At 61.6% G+C, this 16,801-nt stretch overlaps 2 protein-coding genes across 2 annotated transcripts; both read right to left on the reverse strand.

The window, feature by feature from the left end:
- Positions 1 to 1,903: 1,903 nt before the first annotated feature.
- Positions 1,904 to 7,966, reverse strand: LOC136306036 (dentin sialophosphoprotein-like). The gene is made up of 4 exons (XM_066209384.1): positions 7,769 to 7,966; positions 3,796 to 7,293; positions 3,615 to 3,709; positions 1,904 to 2,491 (listed from the first exon to the last, which is right to left on the reverse strand). The coding sequence occupies exons 2-4, from the start codon at positions 7,283 to 7,285 to the stop codon at positions 2,417 to 2,419; spliced, it is 3,660 nt and encodes a 1,219-aa protein (XP_066065481.1). The 5' UTR covers positions 7,286 to 7,293; positions 7,769 to 7,966; the 3' UTR covers positions 1,904 to 2,416.
- Positions 7,967 to 7,973: 7 nt separating this feature from the next.
- LOC136306034 (valine--tRNA ligase, mitochondrial-like) lies at positions 7,974 to 16,291 on the reverse strand (the record flags this gene model as incomplete). The annotated part of the gene is made up of 7 exons (XM_066209382.1): positions 7,974 to 8,061; positions 8,173 to 8,250; positions 9,379 to 9,551; positions 10,079 to 10,193; positions 12,982 to 13,182; positions 14,916 to 15,068; positions 16,161 to 16,291. Coding segments are annotated over 7 exons (926 nt in total), but the record flags the coding sequence as incomplete, so codon positions are not given.
- Between the last annotated feature and the right edge of the window lie 510 nt (positions 16,292 to 16,801).

The following is a 16,801-nucleotide window of genomic DNA, read 5'->3' on the forward strand; positions in this document are numbered from 1 at the left end:
CCTCCCCCGATCTCCAGGGTGCCCCCAGTTGTCCCTCCTTGATCCCGGATGTCCCCAAATGTCCCCAAATGTCCCCAAATAGTTCCCCCTCCCCCATGTCCCCCCCCGGTGTCCCCAAAGTCTTCCCCCTCCATGCCCCTCAATGTCCCCAAATGTCCCCAAATGTCCCTCCATGCCCCTCAATGTCCCCAAATGTCCCCAAATGTCCCCAAAGTCCCCCCCCATGCCCCTCGGTGTCCCCAAATGTCCCCAAATGTTCCCCCCCATGCCCCTCAGTGTCCCCAAATGTCCCCAAATGTCCCCAAATGTCCCCCCCATGCCCCTCAGTGTCCTCAAATGTCCCCAAATGTCCCCAAATGTCCCCAAAGTCCCCTCCCATGCCCCTCGGTGTCCCCCAAATGTCCCCAAATGTCCCCAAATGTCCCCAGATGTCCCCAAATGTCCCCAAAGTCCCCTCCCATGCCCCTCAATGTCCCCAAATGTCCCCAAATGTCCCCCCATGCCCCTCGGTGTCCCCAAATGTCCCCAAATGTCCCCAAATGTCCCCAAATGTCCCCAGATGTCCCCAGATGTCCCCTCACCCCCCAGCAGCAGCAGCAGCGTCCCCAGGGCCACCGCCGGTGTCCCCATTGTCACCTCCACGGCGCTGCCACCGCCACTCCCCTTGTCCCCAATTTATGGCCTTGGGGACAGGGACGTCCCCTGGGTGGGGACGGGGGGGGGGTGGCCCCGCGCCCCGGGGAGGGGACAGGGCTGTCCCCAGAGGGGGTGACAACGGCAGCTGAGGGTCCCCCAAGGTCCCCAACCCCCTCCCAGGTGTCCCCAATGTCCCCAATGTCCCCAAGGTCCCCAAAGTCCCCAACCTCCTCCCAGGTGTCCCCAACTCCCCACCTTGGGGACATCGGGGACACCCTGGGGACACCCTGGGGACACCCTGGGGACACTTTGGGGACACTCGGGGACACCCTGGGGACACTTTGGGGACACTTTGGGGACACTCTGGGGACACTCTGGGGACACTTTGGGGACACCCTGGGGACACTCTGGGGACACCCTGGGGACACTTTGGGGACACCTTGGGGACACTCTGGGGACACTCTGGGGACACTTTGGGGACACCCTGGGGACACCCTGGGGACACTTTGGGGACACCCTGGGGACACCCTGGGGACACTTTGGGGACACTTTGGGGACACTTTGGGGACACCCTGGGGACACTTTGGGGACACTTTGGGGACACTTTGGGGACACCCTGGGGACACCCTGGGGACACTTTGGGGACACCCTGGGGACACCCTGGGGACACTGTGGGGACACTTTGGGGACACTCTGGGGACACTCTGGGGACACTGTGGGGACACCCTGGGGACACTTTGGGGACACTTTGGGGACACTTTGGGGACACCTTGGGGACACTTTGGGGACACTTTGGGGACACTTTGGGGACCTCGGTGACACAGCGCAGACTCGTCCCCGCCTGGGGACAGGGGCCGGGCGTGTCACCAGCGCCTCGGGGACATTTGGGGACATTGTGGGGCCAGCCCGGACTTGTCACCCGGTCAGGGGCAGTGGCTGCGGACAATGGGGCCATTGTCCCCAAGGTGCCACCGCGGGAGGGGCTGGGGACACCTGGGGGGGTGGGGACACCTGGAGGGGGTTGGGGACACCTGGGGGGGGTTTGGGGACACCTGGGGGGGTGGGGACACCTGGGGGGTTGGGGACACCTGGGGGGGGTTTGGGGACACCTGGGGGGGGTTTGGGGACACCTGGGGGGGTGGGGACACCTGGGGGGATTTGGGGACACCGGGACATTTCGGCGTAAATTTGGGAGGTTTTGCACCACAGGAAAGACTCACACCCATTTTAATTCAATAATTTAATTAATTTTGTAATTTTTGGGGTGAATTCGGGGGTTTTGGGCTCACGGGAACGACGCGGACACATTTTCAATCCCACAATTTGATTTATTTTCCATTTTTTGGGGTGAATTCGGGGGTTTTGGGCTCACGGGAACGACGCGGACACATTTTCAATCCCACAATTTGATTTATTTTCCATTTTTTGGGGTGAATTCGGGGGTTTTGGGCTCACGGGAACGACGCGGACACATTTTCAATCCCACAATTTGATTTATTTTCCTTTTTTGGGGTGAATTCGGGGGTTTTGGGCTCACGGGAACGACGCGGACACATTTTCAATCCCACAATTTGATTTATTTTCCATTTTTGGGGTGAATTCGGGGGTTTTGGGCTCACGGGAACGACGCGGACACATTTTCAATCCCACAATTTGATTTATTTTCCATTTTTTGGGGTGAATTCGGGGGTTTTGGGCTCACGGGAACGACGCGGACACATTTTCAATCCCACAATTTGATTTATTTTCCATTTTTGGGGTGAATTCGGGGGTTTTGGGCTCACGGGAAGGCCTCGGGGGGCGGCACCGCCAGCGCGGCCGAGCTGATGATGAAAACCTTGACGTAATGAACGGCCTGGGGGGGGCGGGGCGGGGTCAGGACCCCCCCGGGGGGGGCACAGGAATTTGGGGAAGCCCCTCCCCCCTCCCCCAAATATTCGGGACCCTCCCCCAAGGATTTGTGGCCACGCCCATTAATTAGGCACCGCCCCCGCCCCCCCAAATTTGGGGACCGCCCCCCCCTCCCTTTTCCCCCCAGGTGTGTCTTTGCCCCCCCAGGTGTGTTTTCACCCCCCCAGGTGTGTTTTTGCCCCCCCAGGTGTGTTTTCACCCCCCCAGGTGTGTTTTTGCCCCCCCAGGTGTGTTTTGTGCCCCCCCAGGTGTGTTTCCAGCCCCCCAGGTGTGTTTTCACCCCTCCAGGTGTGTCTTTGCCCCCCCAGGTGTGTTTTGTTCCCCCCCAGGTGTGTTTTGTGCCCCCCCAGGTGTGTTTCCGGCCCCCCCAGGTGTGTCTTTGCCCCCCCAGGTGTGTTTCCAGCCCCCCAGGTGTGTTTTGTTCCCCCCCAGGTGTGTTTCCGGCCCCCCCAGGTGTGTCTTTGCCCCCCCAGGTGTGTTTTGTTCCCCCCCAGGTGTGTTTTTGCCCCCCCAGGTGTGTTTTGTTCCCCCCCAGGTGTGTTTTGTGCCCCCCAGGTGTGTTTTTGCCCCCCAGGTGTGTTTCCGGCCCCCCCAGGTGTGTCTTTGCCCCCCCAGGTGTGTTTTCAGCCCCCCCAGGTGTGTCTTTGCCCCCCCCAGGTGTGTTTTTACCCCCCCAGGTGTGTTTTTACCCCCCCAGGTGTGTTTCCGGCCCCCCCAGGTGTGTCTTTGCCCCCCCAGGTGTGTTTTGTTCCCCCCCAGGTGTGTTTTTACCCCCCCAGGTGTGTTTCCGGCCCCCCCAGGTGTGTTTTTGCCCCCCAGGTGTGTTTCCGGCCCCCCCAGGTGTGTTTTTGCCCCCCAGGTGTGTTTTGTTCCCCCCCAGGTGTGTCTTTGCCTTCCCAGGTGTGTTTCCAGCCCCCCCAGGTGTGTTTTGTTCCCCCCCAGGTGTGTTTTGTTCCCCCCCAGGTGTGTTTTGTTCCCCCCCAGGTGTGTTCTTTGCCCCCCAGGTGTGTTTTGTGCCCCCCCAGGTGTGTCTTTGCCCCCCCAGGTGTGTCTTTGCCCCCCCGTACCGCGCAGAGCCCGGCCAGCAGCAGGAGGGCGAGCAGGAGGCAGAGGAGGGCGAGGAAGAGCAGGGGGCAGCCGGGGGGCGGAGTCTGGGCGGCTCCTGGGGGCGTGGCCAGAGAACGAGGGCGCGGTCAGGGTCAGGACACGCCCATAAAACCACGCCCCCGTTGGTCACGCCCCCCTCACCTGCCCCGCCCTCTCGGGGCGCGTCCTCGGTGATGTCATCGTTGACGTCGTCGCCGACGTCGTGGCGGCGGCCGAAGGGGGCGGCACCCAGCAGCGGCTGCTCCGCCCCCGGGGTGACGTCATCGGTGATGTCATCTTCGGGGCCCGGGGGGCGCTCCAAAGGCAGGAAGGGCGTGATGTCATCGTCGGCCGTGACGTCGTCGGCGTCGGCTGTGACGTCGTCGGCGAGGTCGTCCCAGGCGTCGTCGAGGTCCCCGGTGACGTCACCCAGTAGGGAGGAGGTGACGTCATCGGTGGTGATGACATCATCAGCGGGGAGGGAGCCCGGGCCGGGGAAGGTGACGTCATCGTCCTTGGTGATGTCATCGAAGAGGTCGTCTTGATGGATGACGTCATTGGCGCGGCCACACCGGTGGGTGACGTCATCAAGGAGGTGGCCGCCGGGGATGATGTCATCGCTGACATCATCCCCAGGAAGGGAAGGGGCGTGGTGGACGGCGACGACATCATCGTCATCCGCATCCACGCTGACGGCGTCATTGATGACGTCACTTCCCAGGATGCCGTCATCGTCCCCGGGGAGAGGGGGCGTGACATCGCCCCAGGTGATGACGTCATCAGGGAAGCCGTGCTCGATGATGTCATCAGCTACATCGCTCTCAGGGACGATGACATCATCAGTGAGGTCATGCAGGCTGATGACATCATCAGGGAGGTGGTGCTCGGGACTGACGTCATAGGTGATGTCATCCAGGGCCTGTGGGAAGTCACTCCCTCCAATGACATCATCGGCGAGGTCAGGGCTGACGGTGATGTCATCAATGAACTCGCGCCCGAAGGCGATGACGTCACCAGTGACATCGCTCCCAGGGATGGTGACGTCATCAGCGACGCCGATCTCAGGGTGGGAGGCGATGAGGTCACCAGCGAGAGCTTCCTCCGGGACAGAGGAAGTGACGTCATCACCCTTGGTGATGCCATCAGTGACATCATCCCCCGGCACACAGGAAGTGACGTCACCTTCAGCCGTGACGTCACTGGTGGGCGGAGGGGAGGGGCTGCCCCGCCCCTCTGCCACATCATCGCCCTCCCCAGCCGCAGCGACATCAGGAGCGGTGACGTCATAGGCAATGACGTCATCGTCGGGAGCCTCCTCCTCCTCTGGGGGCGGGGCCACCACGGTGATGGTGATGCCGCCGGCCCGGCAGGTGACGGCGACGTCCCCAAGGGCCCCAAAGTCCCCCGGGGTGGTGACATCATTGTCCCCAAGGTCCCCGTCCCCAGTGTCCCTTGGGGAGGTGACGTCATTGTCCCCAAGGTCCCCAGTGTCCCCCAGGGTGGTGACGTCATTGTCCCCAAGGTCTCCAGTGTCCCCCGGGGTGGTGACGTCATTGTCCCCAAGGTCTCCAGTGTCCCTCAGCATGGTGACATCACTGTCCCCAGTGTCCCCTGGGACTGGGACACCCCTGTCCCCACTGTCCCCAATGTCCCCAGTGTCCCCGCTGTCCCTCGGGGAGGTGACGTCCCTGTCCCCGATGTCCCCGATGTCCCCAGTGTCCCTGGGGGAGGTGACATCCCTGTCCCCGATGTCCCCAATGTCCCCGATGTCCCCAGTGTCCCTGGGGGAGGTGACATCCCTGTCCCCAAGGTCCTCGACCAGCCGGACAGTGACGTCCCTGTCCTGGCTGTCCTTGTCCCCAGGCACTGGGATGTCCCCGGTGGCCCTGGGGGTGGTGACACCCCTGTCCCCAGTGTCCCCAAAGTCCCCAGGAGCTGGGACATCGCTGTCCCAAACGTCCCAAGGGATGGTGACATCCCCGTCCCCAGTGTCCCTGTCCCCAGTGTCCCTGTCCCCAGTGTCCCTGTCCCCGATGTCCCTGTCCCCAACGTCCCTGTCCCCAGTGTCCCTCGAGGTGGTGACATTGCTGTCCCCAATGTCCCTGTCCCCAGTGTCCTTTGGGTTGGTGGCACTGCTGTCCCTGTCCCCAGTGTCCCCAAAGTCCCCAGGAGCTGGGACATCGTTGTCCCAAACGTCCCAAGGGATGGTGACATCCCCGTCCCCAGTGTCCCTGTCCCCAATGTCCCTGTCCCCAAAGTCCCTGTCCCCGATGTCCCTGTCCTCAACATCCCTGTCCCCAGTGTCCCTCAGGGTGGTGACACCGCTGTCCCCAACGTCCCTGTCCCCAATGTCCCTGTCCCCAGTGTCCCTCGGGGTGGTGACACCACTGTCCCCAACGTCCCTGTCCCCAATGTCCCTGTCCCCAATGTCCCTGTCCCCAATGTCCCTGTCCCCAATGTCCCTCGGGGTGGTGACACCACTGTCCCCAACGTCCCTGTCCCCAATGTCCCTGTCCCCAGTGTCCCTCGGGGTGGTGACACCGCTGTCCCCAACGTCCCTGTCCCCAATGTCCCTGTCCCCAGTGTCCCTCGGGGTGGTGACACCACTGTCCCCAACGTCCCTGTCCCCAATGTCCCTGTCCCCAATGTCCCTGTCCCCAATGTCCCTCGGGGTGGTGACACCACTGTCCCCAACGTCCCTGTCCCCAATGTCCCTGTCCCCAGTGTCCCTCGGGGTGGTGACACCGCTGTCCCCAACGTCCCTGTCCCCAATGTCCCTGTCCCCAGTGTCCCTCGGGGTGGTGACACCACTGTCCCCAATGTCCCTGTCCCCAATGTCCCTGTCCCCAACGTCCCTGTCCCCAACGTCCCTGTCCCCAATGTCCCTCAGGGTGGTGACACCGCTGTCCCCAACGTCCCTGTCCAGGGGGCCCGGACCATTCCAGTCTCCGATGTCCCCAACGTCCCCTGGGGCTGTGACACCCCTGTCACCACCACCACCCTTGTCCCCAAGGGCTGCCGTGTCCCTGTCCCCAATGTCCCCAATGTCCCCGATGTCCCTCAGGGGGGTGACACTGCTGTCCCCAAGGGCTGGGATGTCCCTGTCCCCGATGTCCCCAATGTCCCCGGTGTCCCTCAGGGTGGTGACATCGCCATCCCCCAAGTTTGGGACAACCCCGTCCCCGGTGTCCCCCGGGACGGTGACATCGCTGTCCCCGACGTCCTTCAGGGTGGGGACAACGCTGTCCTCCATGTCCTTGTCACAGGGGAGGGGGACATCGCCCTGTCCTCCACCAGCGGTGACCGTGATGCCCCCGATGTCCCCAATGTCCTTGATGTCCCCAATGTCCCCAATGACCTTGATGTCCCCGATGTCCCCAATGTCCCCAATGTCCTTGATGTCCCCAATGTCTTTGATGTCCCCAATGTCCCCAGTGTCTTTGACGTCCCCAGTGTCCCCAAAGTCCCCGATGTCCTCGATGTCCCCGACGTCCTCCTCGGCCCGGGTGACAGTGATGGTGATGCCGCCGGCCCAGGGGGTGACGGTGACAGTGCCACCCCCGACGGTGTCACCCCCGCGTTGTCCCCAAGCCGGGTCGGGCTCTGTCACCTCCCCGGGGGGGACACGGGGGGAGGGGCCGCCCTCGGCCATGGGGGGACCTGGGGGACAGAGGGGACGTCACAGGAGGTGACACGCAGGTGACACACAGGGGACACAGGTGACACACAGGTGACACAGAGGTGACACAGGTGACACAGAGGTGACAATACCTGAGGTAGCCGCAGGTGACACACAGGTGACACCCAGGGGACACAGAGACGACACAGGTGACACACAGGAGGTGACACAGGTGACACACAGGTGACACAGCGGTGACAGTACCTGAGGTGGCCGCAGGTGACACACAGGTGACACACAGGAGTTGACACAGGTGACACAGGTGACACACAGCAGGAGACACACAGGAGGTGACACAGGTGACACACAGGTGAAACCCAGGGGACACAGGTGGCACAGGTGACACACAGCAGGAGACACACAGGAGGTGACACAGGTGACACACAGGAGGTGACACAGGTGACACACAGGTGACACACAGGAGGTGACACACAGGTGACACAGCGGTGACAGTACCTGAGGTGGCCGCAGGTGACACCAGGTGACCCCCGGGGGGGGCGTCCCGACCCCAATTTTGGGGACTTTTCGGGTTTTTTTGGGTCTCGGCAGCTCCGGCTCCGTCCGACGCTCCCGATCCACGGAGGGGGGCGCGGCCTGGGCTGTTTAGCCCCTCCCCACCCCTAAGCCCCGCCCCTTCCCCTTTAAAGAGGCCACGACCTGATTACCGGCAGGTTTTAATTATCTTTATTAACGCCGGGGGTCTCCAGGGCCCGCAGCGCCTCCTCCAGCCGCGCCAGCTCCGCCCTCACCTGGGGAGGGAGGGGTTAACGCCGTTAATTAGGACCGGCACAGCGCTAACGAGGCGAATCAATCGGCTCATTAACGGGCTCATTAACGGGCTAATTAGGGCGGGGACCAACCTTGGATTGCTGCTGGGCGGCCCCGAGGGTTTGCAGGCGTTGGAGGCGGGAGCGGAGGTGGGCGGGGTCAGCCAGGCCCTGGGGACAGCGAGGGGACACCAAAGGTCACGGGGGACACCAAAGGTCACGGGGGACATCAAAGGTCATCGGGGGGACACCGAAGGTCACGGGGGGACACCAAAGGTCACGGGGGACATCAAAGGTCACGGGGGGACACCAAAGGTCATCGGAGGGACACCAAAGGTCATCAGGGGGACACCAAAGGTCATGGGGGACACCGAAGGTCATGGGGGACACCAAAGGTCACCAGGGGACACCAAAGGTCACCAGGGGGACACCAAAGGTCACGGGGGACACCAAAGGTCATGGGGGACATCAAAGGTCACCAGGGGGACACCAAAGGTCACGGGGGACACCAAAGGTCACGGGGGACACCGAAGGTCACGGGGGGACACCAAAGGTCACGGGGGACACCAAAGGTCATCAGGGGGACACCAAAGGTCACGGGGGACACCAAAGGTCATCAGGGGGACACCAAAGGTCACGGGGGACATCAAAGGTCACCAGGGGGACACCGAAGGTCACGGGGCACACCAAAGGTCACGGGGGACATCAAAGGTCATCGGGGGGACCCCAAAGGTCACGGGGGACACCGAAGGTCACGGGGGACATCAAAGGTCACGAGGGACATCAAAGGTCACGGGGGACATCAAAGGTCATCGGGGGGACCCAAAAGGTCACGGGGGACACTGAAGGTCATCGGGGACCCCAAAGGTCACGGGGGGACACCAAAGGTCATTGGGGGACACCAAAGGTCACCAGGGGGACACCGAAGGTCACGGGGGACACCAAAGGTCACGGGGGGACACCAAAGGTCACGGGGGGACACCGAAGGTCACGGGGGACACCAAAGGTCACGGGGGGACACCGAAGGTCACGGGGGACACCAAAGGTCACGGGGGGACACCAAAGGTCATCGGGGGACCCCAAAGGTCACGGGGGACACCAAAGGTCACGGGGGACACCAAAGGTCATCGGGGGGACACCAAAGGTCATCAGGGGGACACCAAAGGTCATGGGGGACACCGAAGGTCACGGGGGACACCAAAGGTCATCAGGGGGACACCAAAGGTCACCAGGGGGACACCAAAGGTCACCACGGGGGGTGGGACCCCAAAAATCCCCCCCGGGCCCCGCCCCCCTCACCTGGATCCGCAGGTGAACGAAGGTTCCGGGACCCGCGGGAGCTCCCGCCCAGCCCGGCCCCGGCCCCGCCCCCGGGGGGAGGAGCTGCACAGGCCCCGCCCCCGAGAGCGCCTGGAAGGCGGGGCCGAGCGGCTCCAGCCAATCACGAGCCGGCTCCGGGCACTGCACCAGCACTGCGGGGGGGAAAACCACGCCCACAAGATGGCTGCCACGGTGTGGGGAGAGATGGCGGCCGCCATGGGGGACGCCATCTTGGGGCAGGGAAAAGGCATGCTGGGATACGGGACTGCCCCAGAGCACACTGGGATTTGTAGTTCCTAACAGCTGGCCGCCATCTTGGGGCCCACAAAGCATGCTGGGAGTTGCAGCCCGCCGTGTAGCTGCCACGTTGGTTTTCGCACAGGATGCTGGGACACGTATGGCCCGCTGGCAGCCATATTGGCCGGTCCCAGGGCATGCTGGGATTAGTAGTCCGTGCCTGATACAAATGTTTTGGCTGCCCCAGAGCATGCTGGGATTCCTAGTTCCCTTTGGCAGCCATTTTGGATTTTTCAAAGCACGCTGGGACATGTAGTTCCCTTTGGCAGCCATCTTGGCTTTCCCAAAGCACGCTGGGATTGGCAGTCCCCCCGCCCTCCGGGCCGCCCCGGGGCCTGCTGGGAGTTGCAGTCCTGTGTCCCCTCCCCGCCCCGGGGCTCACCTGGGGGGCGGGCGCCCCCCCCGAGGCGGAAGGTCTCGCGCAGCCCCCGCGCGGCCCGGACCAGCTCCAACATGGCGCCCACCTGAGCCTCCAGCTCGGGGCTGTGCCAGCGGGCCTGGGGGGGGAAAATGGGGCTGAGACCCCCGGGGACACCCGGGGACACCCAGGGGACACCCTGGGGACACCCTGGGGACACCCAGGGACACCCCAGAGACACCCAGGGACACCCAGGGACACCCAGGGACACCCGGGGACACCCAGGGGACACCCAGGGGACACCCAGGGGACACCCAGGGACACCCAGAGACACCCAGGGACACCCAGGGACACCCAGGGACACCCAGGGACACCCAGAGACACCCGGGGACACCCAGGGGACACCCAGGGACACCCCGGGGACACCCAGGGACACCCAGGGACACCCAGAGACACCCAGGGGACACCCGGGGACACTCCAGGGACACCCAGGGACACCCAGGGACACCCCGGGGACACCCAGGGGACACCCGGGGACACCCAGGGGACACCCGGGGACACCCAGGGGACACCCAGGGACACCCAGGGACACCCAGGGGACACCCGGGGACACTCCAGGGACACCCAGGGACACCCAGGGACACCCAGGGACACCCAGGGGACACCCGGGGACACTCCAGGGACACCCAGGGACACCCAGGGACACCCAGGGGACACCCAGGGGACACCCGGGGACACCCAGGGGACACCCAGGGACACCCAGGGACACTCAGGGACACCCAGGGGACACCCGGGGACACCCAGGGGACACCCAGGGACACCCAGGGGACACCCGGGGACACCCAGGGGACACCCAGGGACACCCAGGGGACACCCGGGGACACTCCAGGGACACCCAGGGACACCCAGGGACACCCAGGGGACACCCAGGGGACACCCGGGGACACCCAGGGGACACCCAGGGACACCCAGGGACACTCAGGGACACCCAGGGGACACCCAGGGACACCCAGGGACACCCAGGGACACCCAGGGGACACCCAGGGACACCCAGGGGACACCCAGGGGACACCCAGGGACACCCAGGGGACACCCAGGGGACACCCAGGGACACCCAGGGACACCCAGGGACACCCAGGGGACACCCAGGGACACCCAGGGACACCCAGGGACACCCCAGGGACACCCAGAGACACCCGGGGACACCCAGGGACACCCAGGGACACCCAGGGACACCCAGGGGACACCCAGGGACACCCAGGGACACCCGGGGACACCCGGGGACACCCAGGGACACCCAGGGACACCCAGGGGACACCCAGGGACACCCCGGGGACACCCAGGGACACCCAGGGACACCCAGGGGACACCCAGGGACACCCCGGGGACACCCAGGGACACCCAGGGACACCCAGGGACACCCAGGGACACCCAGGGGACACCCAGGGACACCCAGGGACACCCAGGGACACCCAGGGACACCCGGGGACACCCAGGGACACCCAGGGACACCCAGGGGACACCCAGGGACACCCCGGGGACACCCAGGGACACCCAGGGGACACCCGGGGACACTCCAGGGACACCCAGGGGACACCCAGGGACACCCAGGGACACCCAGGGACACCCAGGGGACACCCAGGGGACACCCGGGGACACTCCAGGGACACCCAGGGACACCCAGGGACACCCAGGGGACACCCGGGGACACCCAGGGGACACCCAGGGACACCCCGGGGACACCCGGGGACACTCCAGGGACACCCGGGGACACCCAGGGACACCCAGGGACACCCAGAGACACCCAGGGACACCCAGGGACACCCAGGGGACACCCGGGGACACTCCAGGGACACCCGGGGACACCCAGGGACACCCAGGGACACCCAGGGACACCCAGGGACACCCAGGGGACACCCAGGGACACCCAGGGGACACCCGGGGACACCCAGGGACACCCAGGGACACCCAGGGGACACCCAGGGACACCCCAGGGACACCCCGGGGACACCCAGGGACACCCAGGGACACCCAGGGACACCCAGAGACACCCAGGGACACCCAGGGACACCCAGGGGACACCCAGGGACACCCAGGGGACACCCGGGGACACCCAGGGGACACCCAGGGACACCCAGAGACACCCAGGGACACCCAGGGGACACCCAGGGACACCCAGGGGACACCCAGGGGACACCCAGGGACACCCCGGGGACACCCAGGGGACACCCAGGGACAACCAGGGACACCCAGGGGACACCCAGGGACACCCCGGGGACACCCAGGGGACACCCAGGGACAACCAGGGACACCCAGGGGACACCCAGGGACACTCCAGGGACACCCGGGGACACCCAGGGACACCCAGGGACACCCAGAGACACCCAGGGACACCCAGGGGACACCCAGGGACACCCAGGGACACCCGGGGACACTCCAGGGACACCCGGGGACACCCAGGGACACCCAGGGACACCCAGGGACACCCAGGGACAACCAGGGACACCCAGAGACACCCCATGGACACCCAGAGACACCCAGGGACACGCAGGGACACCCAGGGGACACCCGGGGACACTCCAGGGACACCCAGGGACACCCAGAGACACCCAGGGACACCCAGAGACACCCAGGGACACCCAGGGACACCCAGGGACAACCAGGGGACACCCAGGGACACCCAGGGACAACCAGGGGACACCCAGGGACACCCAGGGGACACCCAGGGACACCCAGAGACACCCAGGGACACCCAGGGACACCCAGGGACACCCAGGGACACCCCGGGGACACCCAGGGACACCCTGGGGACACCCCAGGGACACCCAGGGACACCCAGGGACACCCAGGGACACCCAGGGACACCCCGGGGACCCCCAAGCCCACCCAAACCCCCCCCAACTCCCCCCCGCGCCCCCGGCGCTCACCAGCTCGGCGGGCCGGGGGAAGGGCGCCCTGCAGAGGGTGGGGGGCGCGGGGGCGGCGCGGGGCAGGCGCTGCCACAGCTCCTCGGCCACGAAGGGCGCGAAGGGGGCCAGGAGGCGCAGCCCCGCCTCGGCGGCGGCCAGCAGCGTGGACAGCGCCGAGGGGCGCAGCGACGGGGACAGCAGGGACGCCTTGGCCACCTCCTGGGGGCGGGAGGGGGGCTGGGGTGAGCAAAACCTGAGACTGGGGAGAGAAATCCCGGAGTTGGGGAGAAAAACCTGGAATTGGGGAGAGACATCCGGAAATTGGGGAGAAAAACCTGAGACTGGGGAGAGAAATCCCGAAATTGGGGAGAAAATCCTGAAATTGGGGAGAGACATCCGGAAATTGGGGAGAAACATCCGGAAATTGGGGAGAAAAACCTGAGATTGGGGAGAAAAACCTGAAATTGGGGAGAAAATCCAGAAATTGGGGAGAAAATCCGGAAATTGGGGAGAAAAACCTGAGATTGGGGAGAGAAATCCCGGAGTTGGGGAGAAAAACCTGGAATTGGGGAGAGACATCCGGAAATTGGGGAGAAAATCCGGAAATTGGGGAGAAAAACCTGAGACTGGGGAGAGAAATCCCGGAATTGGGGAGAAAAACCTGGAATTGGGGAGAGACATCCGGAAATTGGGGAGAAAATCCGGAAATTGGGGAGAAAATCCGGAAATTGGGGAGAAAAACCTGGAATTGGGGAGAAAAACCTGAGACTGGGGAGAAAATCCGGAAATTGGGGAGAAAATCTGGAAATTGGGGAGAAAATCCGGAAATTGGGGAGAGAAATCCCGGAATTGGGGAGAAAAACCTGGAAATTGGGGAGAAAAACCTGAAATTGGGGAGAAAAACCTGAGATTGGGGAGAGAAATCCGGAAATTGGGGAGAAAAACCTGAAATTGGGGAGAAAATCCGGAAACTGGGGAGAAAAACCTGGAACTGGGGAGAAACATCCTGAAATTGGGGAGAAAATCCAGAAATTGGGGAAAAAAATCCTGAAATTGGGGAGAAAAACCTGGAATTGGGGAGAAAATCCGGAAATTGGGGAGAAAATCCGGAAATTGGGGAGAAAATCCGGAAATTGGGGAAAAAAATCCTGAAATTGGGGAGAAAAACCTGAGATTGGGGAGAGAAATCCCGAAATTGGGAGAAAAACCTGGAATTGGGGAAAAAAACCTGAAATTGGGGAGAAAAATCCTGAAATTGGGGAGAAAATCCGGAAACTGGGGAGAAAAATCCTGAAATTGGGGAGAAAATCCGGAAACTGGGGAGAAAAATCCTGAAATTGGGGAGAAAATCCGGAAACTGGGGAGAAAAATCCTGAAATTGGGGAGAGAAATCTGAAATTGGGGAGAAAATCCCGAAATTGGGGAGAAAATCCCGAAATTGGGGAGAGCAGGGACGCCTTGGCGACCTCCTGGGGGCGGGAGAGAATTTTTTGGGGTTTTTTTAACTTTGAAATTTTTTTTTATTTTTAAATTTTGGGGAGAATTTTTTTGTTTTTTGTTTTTTTTTTTTTAATTTTAGGAAATTTTTTTGGTTTTTTTTTTTTAATTTTAGAGATTTTTTTTGCTTTTTTTTAATTTTGAGAAATTTGTTTTAAAATTTCGGAGAGGATTTTTTAATTCTGGGAATTTTTTTTTTTTTTAAATTTTGCAGAGAACTTTTTTTTTAAAAAAAATTTTGGGAATTTTTTTGTTTTAAATTTTGGAGAGGATTTTTTTTTTAATTTTGGGACGGTTTTTTTTTTTTTTCGTTCTAAATTTCGGAGAGAATTTTTTTTTTTTTTTTTTTTAAATTTTGGAATTTTTTTTTGTTTGTTTGTTTCGAATTTTGGAGAGGATTTCTTTCTTCCTTTTGCCTTTCGGGGTTTTTATTTCACCCCCGCCCCCCAAGTCACCAGGTAGACGTCACAAAAGTCGCGGAGCCAGAAGTTCTGCACGGCCACGGCGGCGCCCTGGAACTGCAGAGACTCCAGACGGCGACAGCACTCGGCCGCGGCCGCGGCCAGGCGGGACAGCAGCCACAGGTCCAGGGGGGACAGCGGGGACACCTGGCACGGGGAGAGAAAAACGGGAAAAGTGGGGAAAAACGGGGAAAAAATGGGGAAAAACGGAGGAAAAATGGGGGAAAACGGAGGAAAAATGGGGAAAAAATGGGGAAAAACGGAGGAAAAATGGGGAAAAACGGAGGAAAAATGGGGATTTGGGGAGAAAAAGTGGGGAAAAATGGGGGAAAAATGGGGGAAAAATGGGGATTTGGGGAGGAAAAATGGGGAAAAATGGGGATTTGGGGAAAAATGGGGGAAAATGGGGAAAAACGGAGGAAAAATGGGGATTTGGGGAGAAAAAATGGGGAAAAATGGGGATTTGGGGAGAAAAAATGGGGAAAAACGGAGGAAAAATGGGAAAAAACTGAGGAAAAAATGGGGGAAAACGGAGGAAAAAAGGGGAAAAATGGAGGAAAAATGGGGAAAAACAGGAAAAATGGGGATTTGGGGAGGAAAAATGGGGAAAAATGGAGAAAAAATGGGGAAAAATGGAGAAAAACTGGGGATTTGGGGAGGAAAAATGGGGAAAAACGGAGAAAAATGGGGATTTGGGGAGAAAAAATGGGGAAAATGGGATTTTGGGGGAAAACCTGGGAATTTGGGGGGTTTCAGGGGCTGTTTTTTGGGGTCCCAGGGGCAGTTTTTGGGGTCCCAGGTCCCATTTTTGTGGGTTTTGGGGTCCCAGGTCTTATTTTTTGTGGTTTTGGGGGTCCCAGGTCCCATTTTTTCGGTTTTTTTGGGGTCCCTGGTGCAGTTTTTGGGGTCCCAGGTGCCGTTTTTTGGGGTTTTTGGGGTCCCGGGTGCCGTTTTTTGTGGTTTTGGGGTCCCAGGTCCCATTTTTTGTGGTTTTGGGGGTCCCAGGTCCCATTTTTTCGGTTTTTTGGGGTCCCTGGTGCAGTTTTTGGGGTCCCAGGTGCCGTTTTTTGGGGTTTTTGGGGTCCCGGGTGCCGTTTTTTTGTGGTTTTGGGGGTCCCAGGTCCCATTTTTTGTGGTTTTGGGGGTCCCAGGTCCCATTTTTTTCGGTTTTTTTGGGGTCCCTGGTGCAGTTTTTGGGGTCCCAGGTGCCGTTTTTTGGGGTTTCGGGGTCCCCGTTACCTCCTCGGGGGGTCTTGGGGGTCCCTGCTCCCCCCGCAGGGCCCTGAGCACGAAGCCCACCCCGTTCCAGACCTTGTTGCAGAAGCGGCGCTGGGTCAGCACCGAGGCCACGCCCAGCCGGATTTCGGGGCCTGGGGGGGGAGGGGAGGGGGAAATTTGGGGTCGGGGGGGGGCACCGGGAGCCCCCCAGTGTCCCACAGCTCCTCCCAGTCCTCCCAGTCCCCACCCTGGGGGGTCCCTGGGTGGATTTGGGGGTCCCTGGGTGGATGTGGGGGTCCCCGGGTGGATTTGGGGGTCTCTGGGGGGGATTTGGGGGGTCTCAGGGTGGATTTGGGGGTCCCAGGGGGGATTTGGGGGGTCCCAGGGGGGATTTGGGGTCTCTGGGGGGGATTTGGGGGTCTCTGGGGGGGATTTGGGGGTCTCAGGGGGAATTTGGGGGGTCTCAGGGGGAATTTGGGGGTCCCTGGGGTGATTTTGGGGGTCCCTGGGTGGATTTGGGGGTCCCTGGGGTGATTTTGGGGGTCCCTGGGTGGATTTGGGGTGATTTTGGGGGTCCCAGGATGATTTTGGAGGTCCCAGGATGATTTTGGAGGTCCCAGGGGTGATTTTGGGGGTCCCTGGGTGGATTTGGGGGTCCCAGG

This window comes from Chamaea fasciata, unplaced genomic scaffold, assembly GCF_029207755.1.
Source record: "Chamaea fasciata isolate MVZ Bird 193981 ecotype frontalis unplaced genomic scaffold, bChaFas1.0.hap1 SCAF_920, whole genome shotgun sequence".
NCBI classification, from domain to species: domain Eukaryota; kingdom Metazoa; phylum Chordata; class Aves; order Passeriformes; family Sylviidae; genus Chamaea; species Chamaea fasciata.

What these genes read in the sequence shown, in the direction of transcription:
- LOC136306036 (XM_066209384.1), bottom strand. Translation starts at nt 7,285, where the DNA reads ATGGCCGAGGGCGGCCCCTCCCCCCGTGTCCCCCCCGGGGAGGTGACA. An exon ending in GCCCCGAGAGGGCGGGGCAG is followed by an intron (nt 3,710 to 3,795) that starts GTGAGGGGGGCG and finishes CCACGCCCCCAG; the next exon opens with GAGCCGCCCAGACTCCGCCC. An exon ending in TGCTGGCCGGGCTCTGCGCG is followed by an intron (nt 2,492 to 3,614) that starts GTACGGGGGGGC and finishes CGCCCCCCCCAG; the next exon opens with GCCGTTCATTACGTCAAGGT.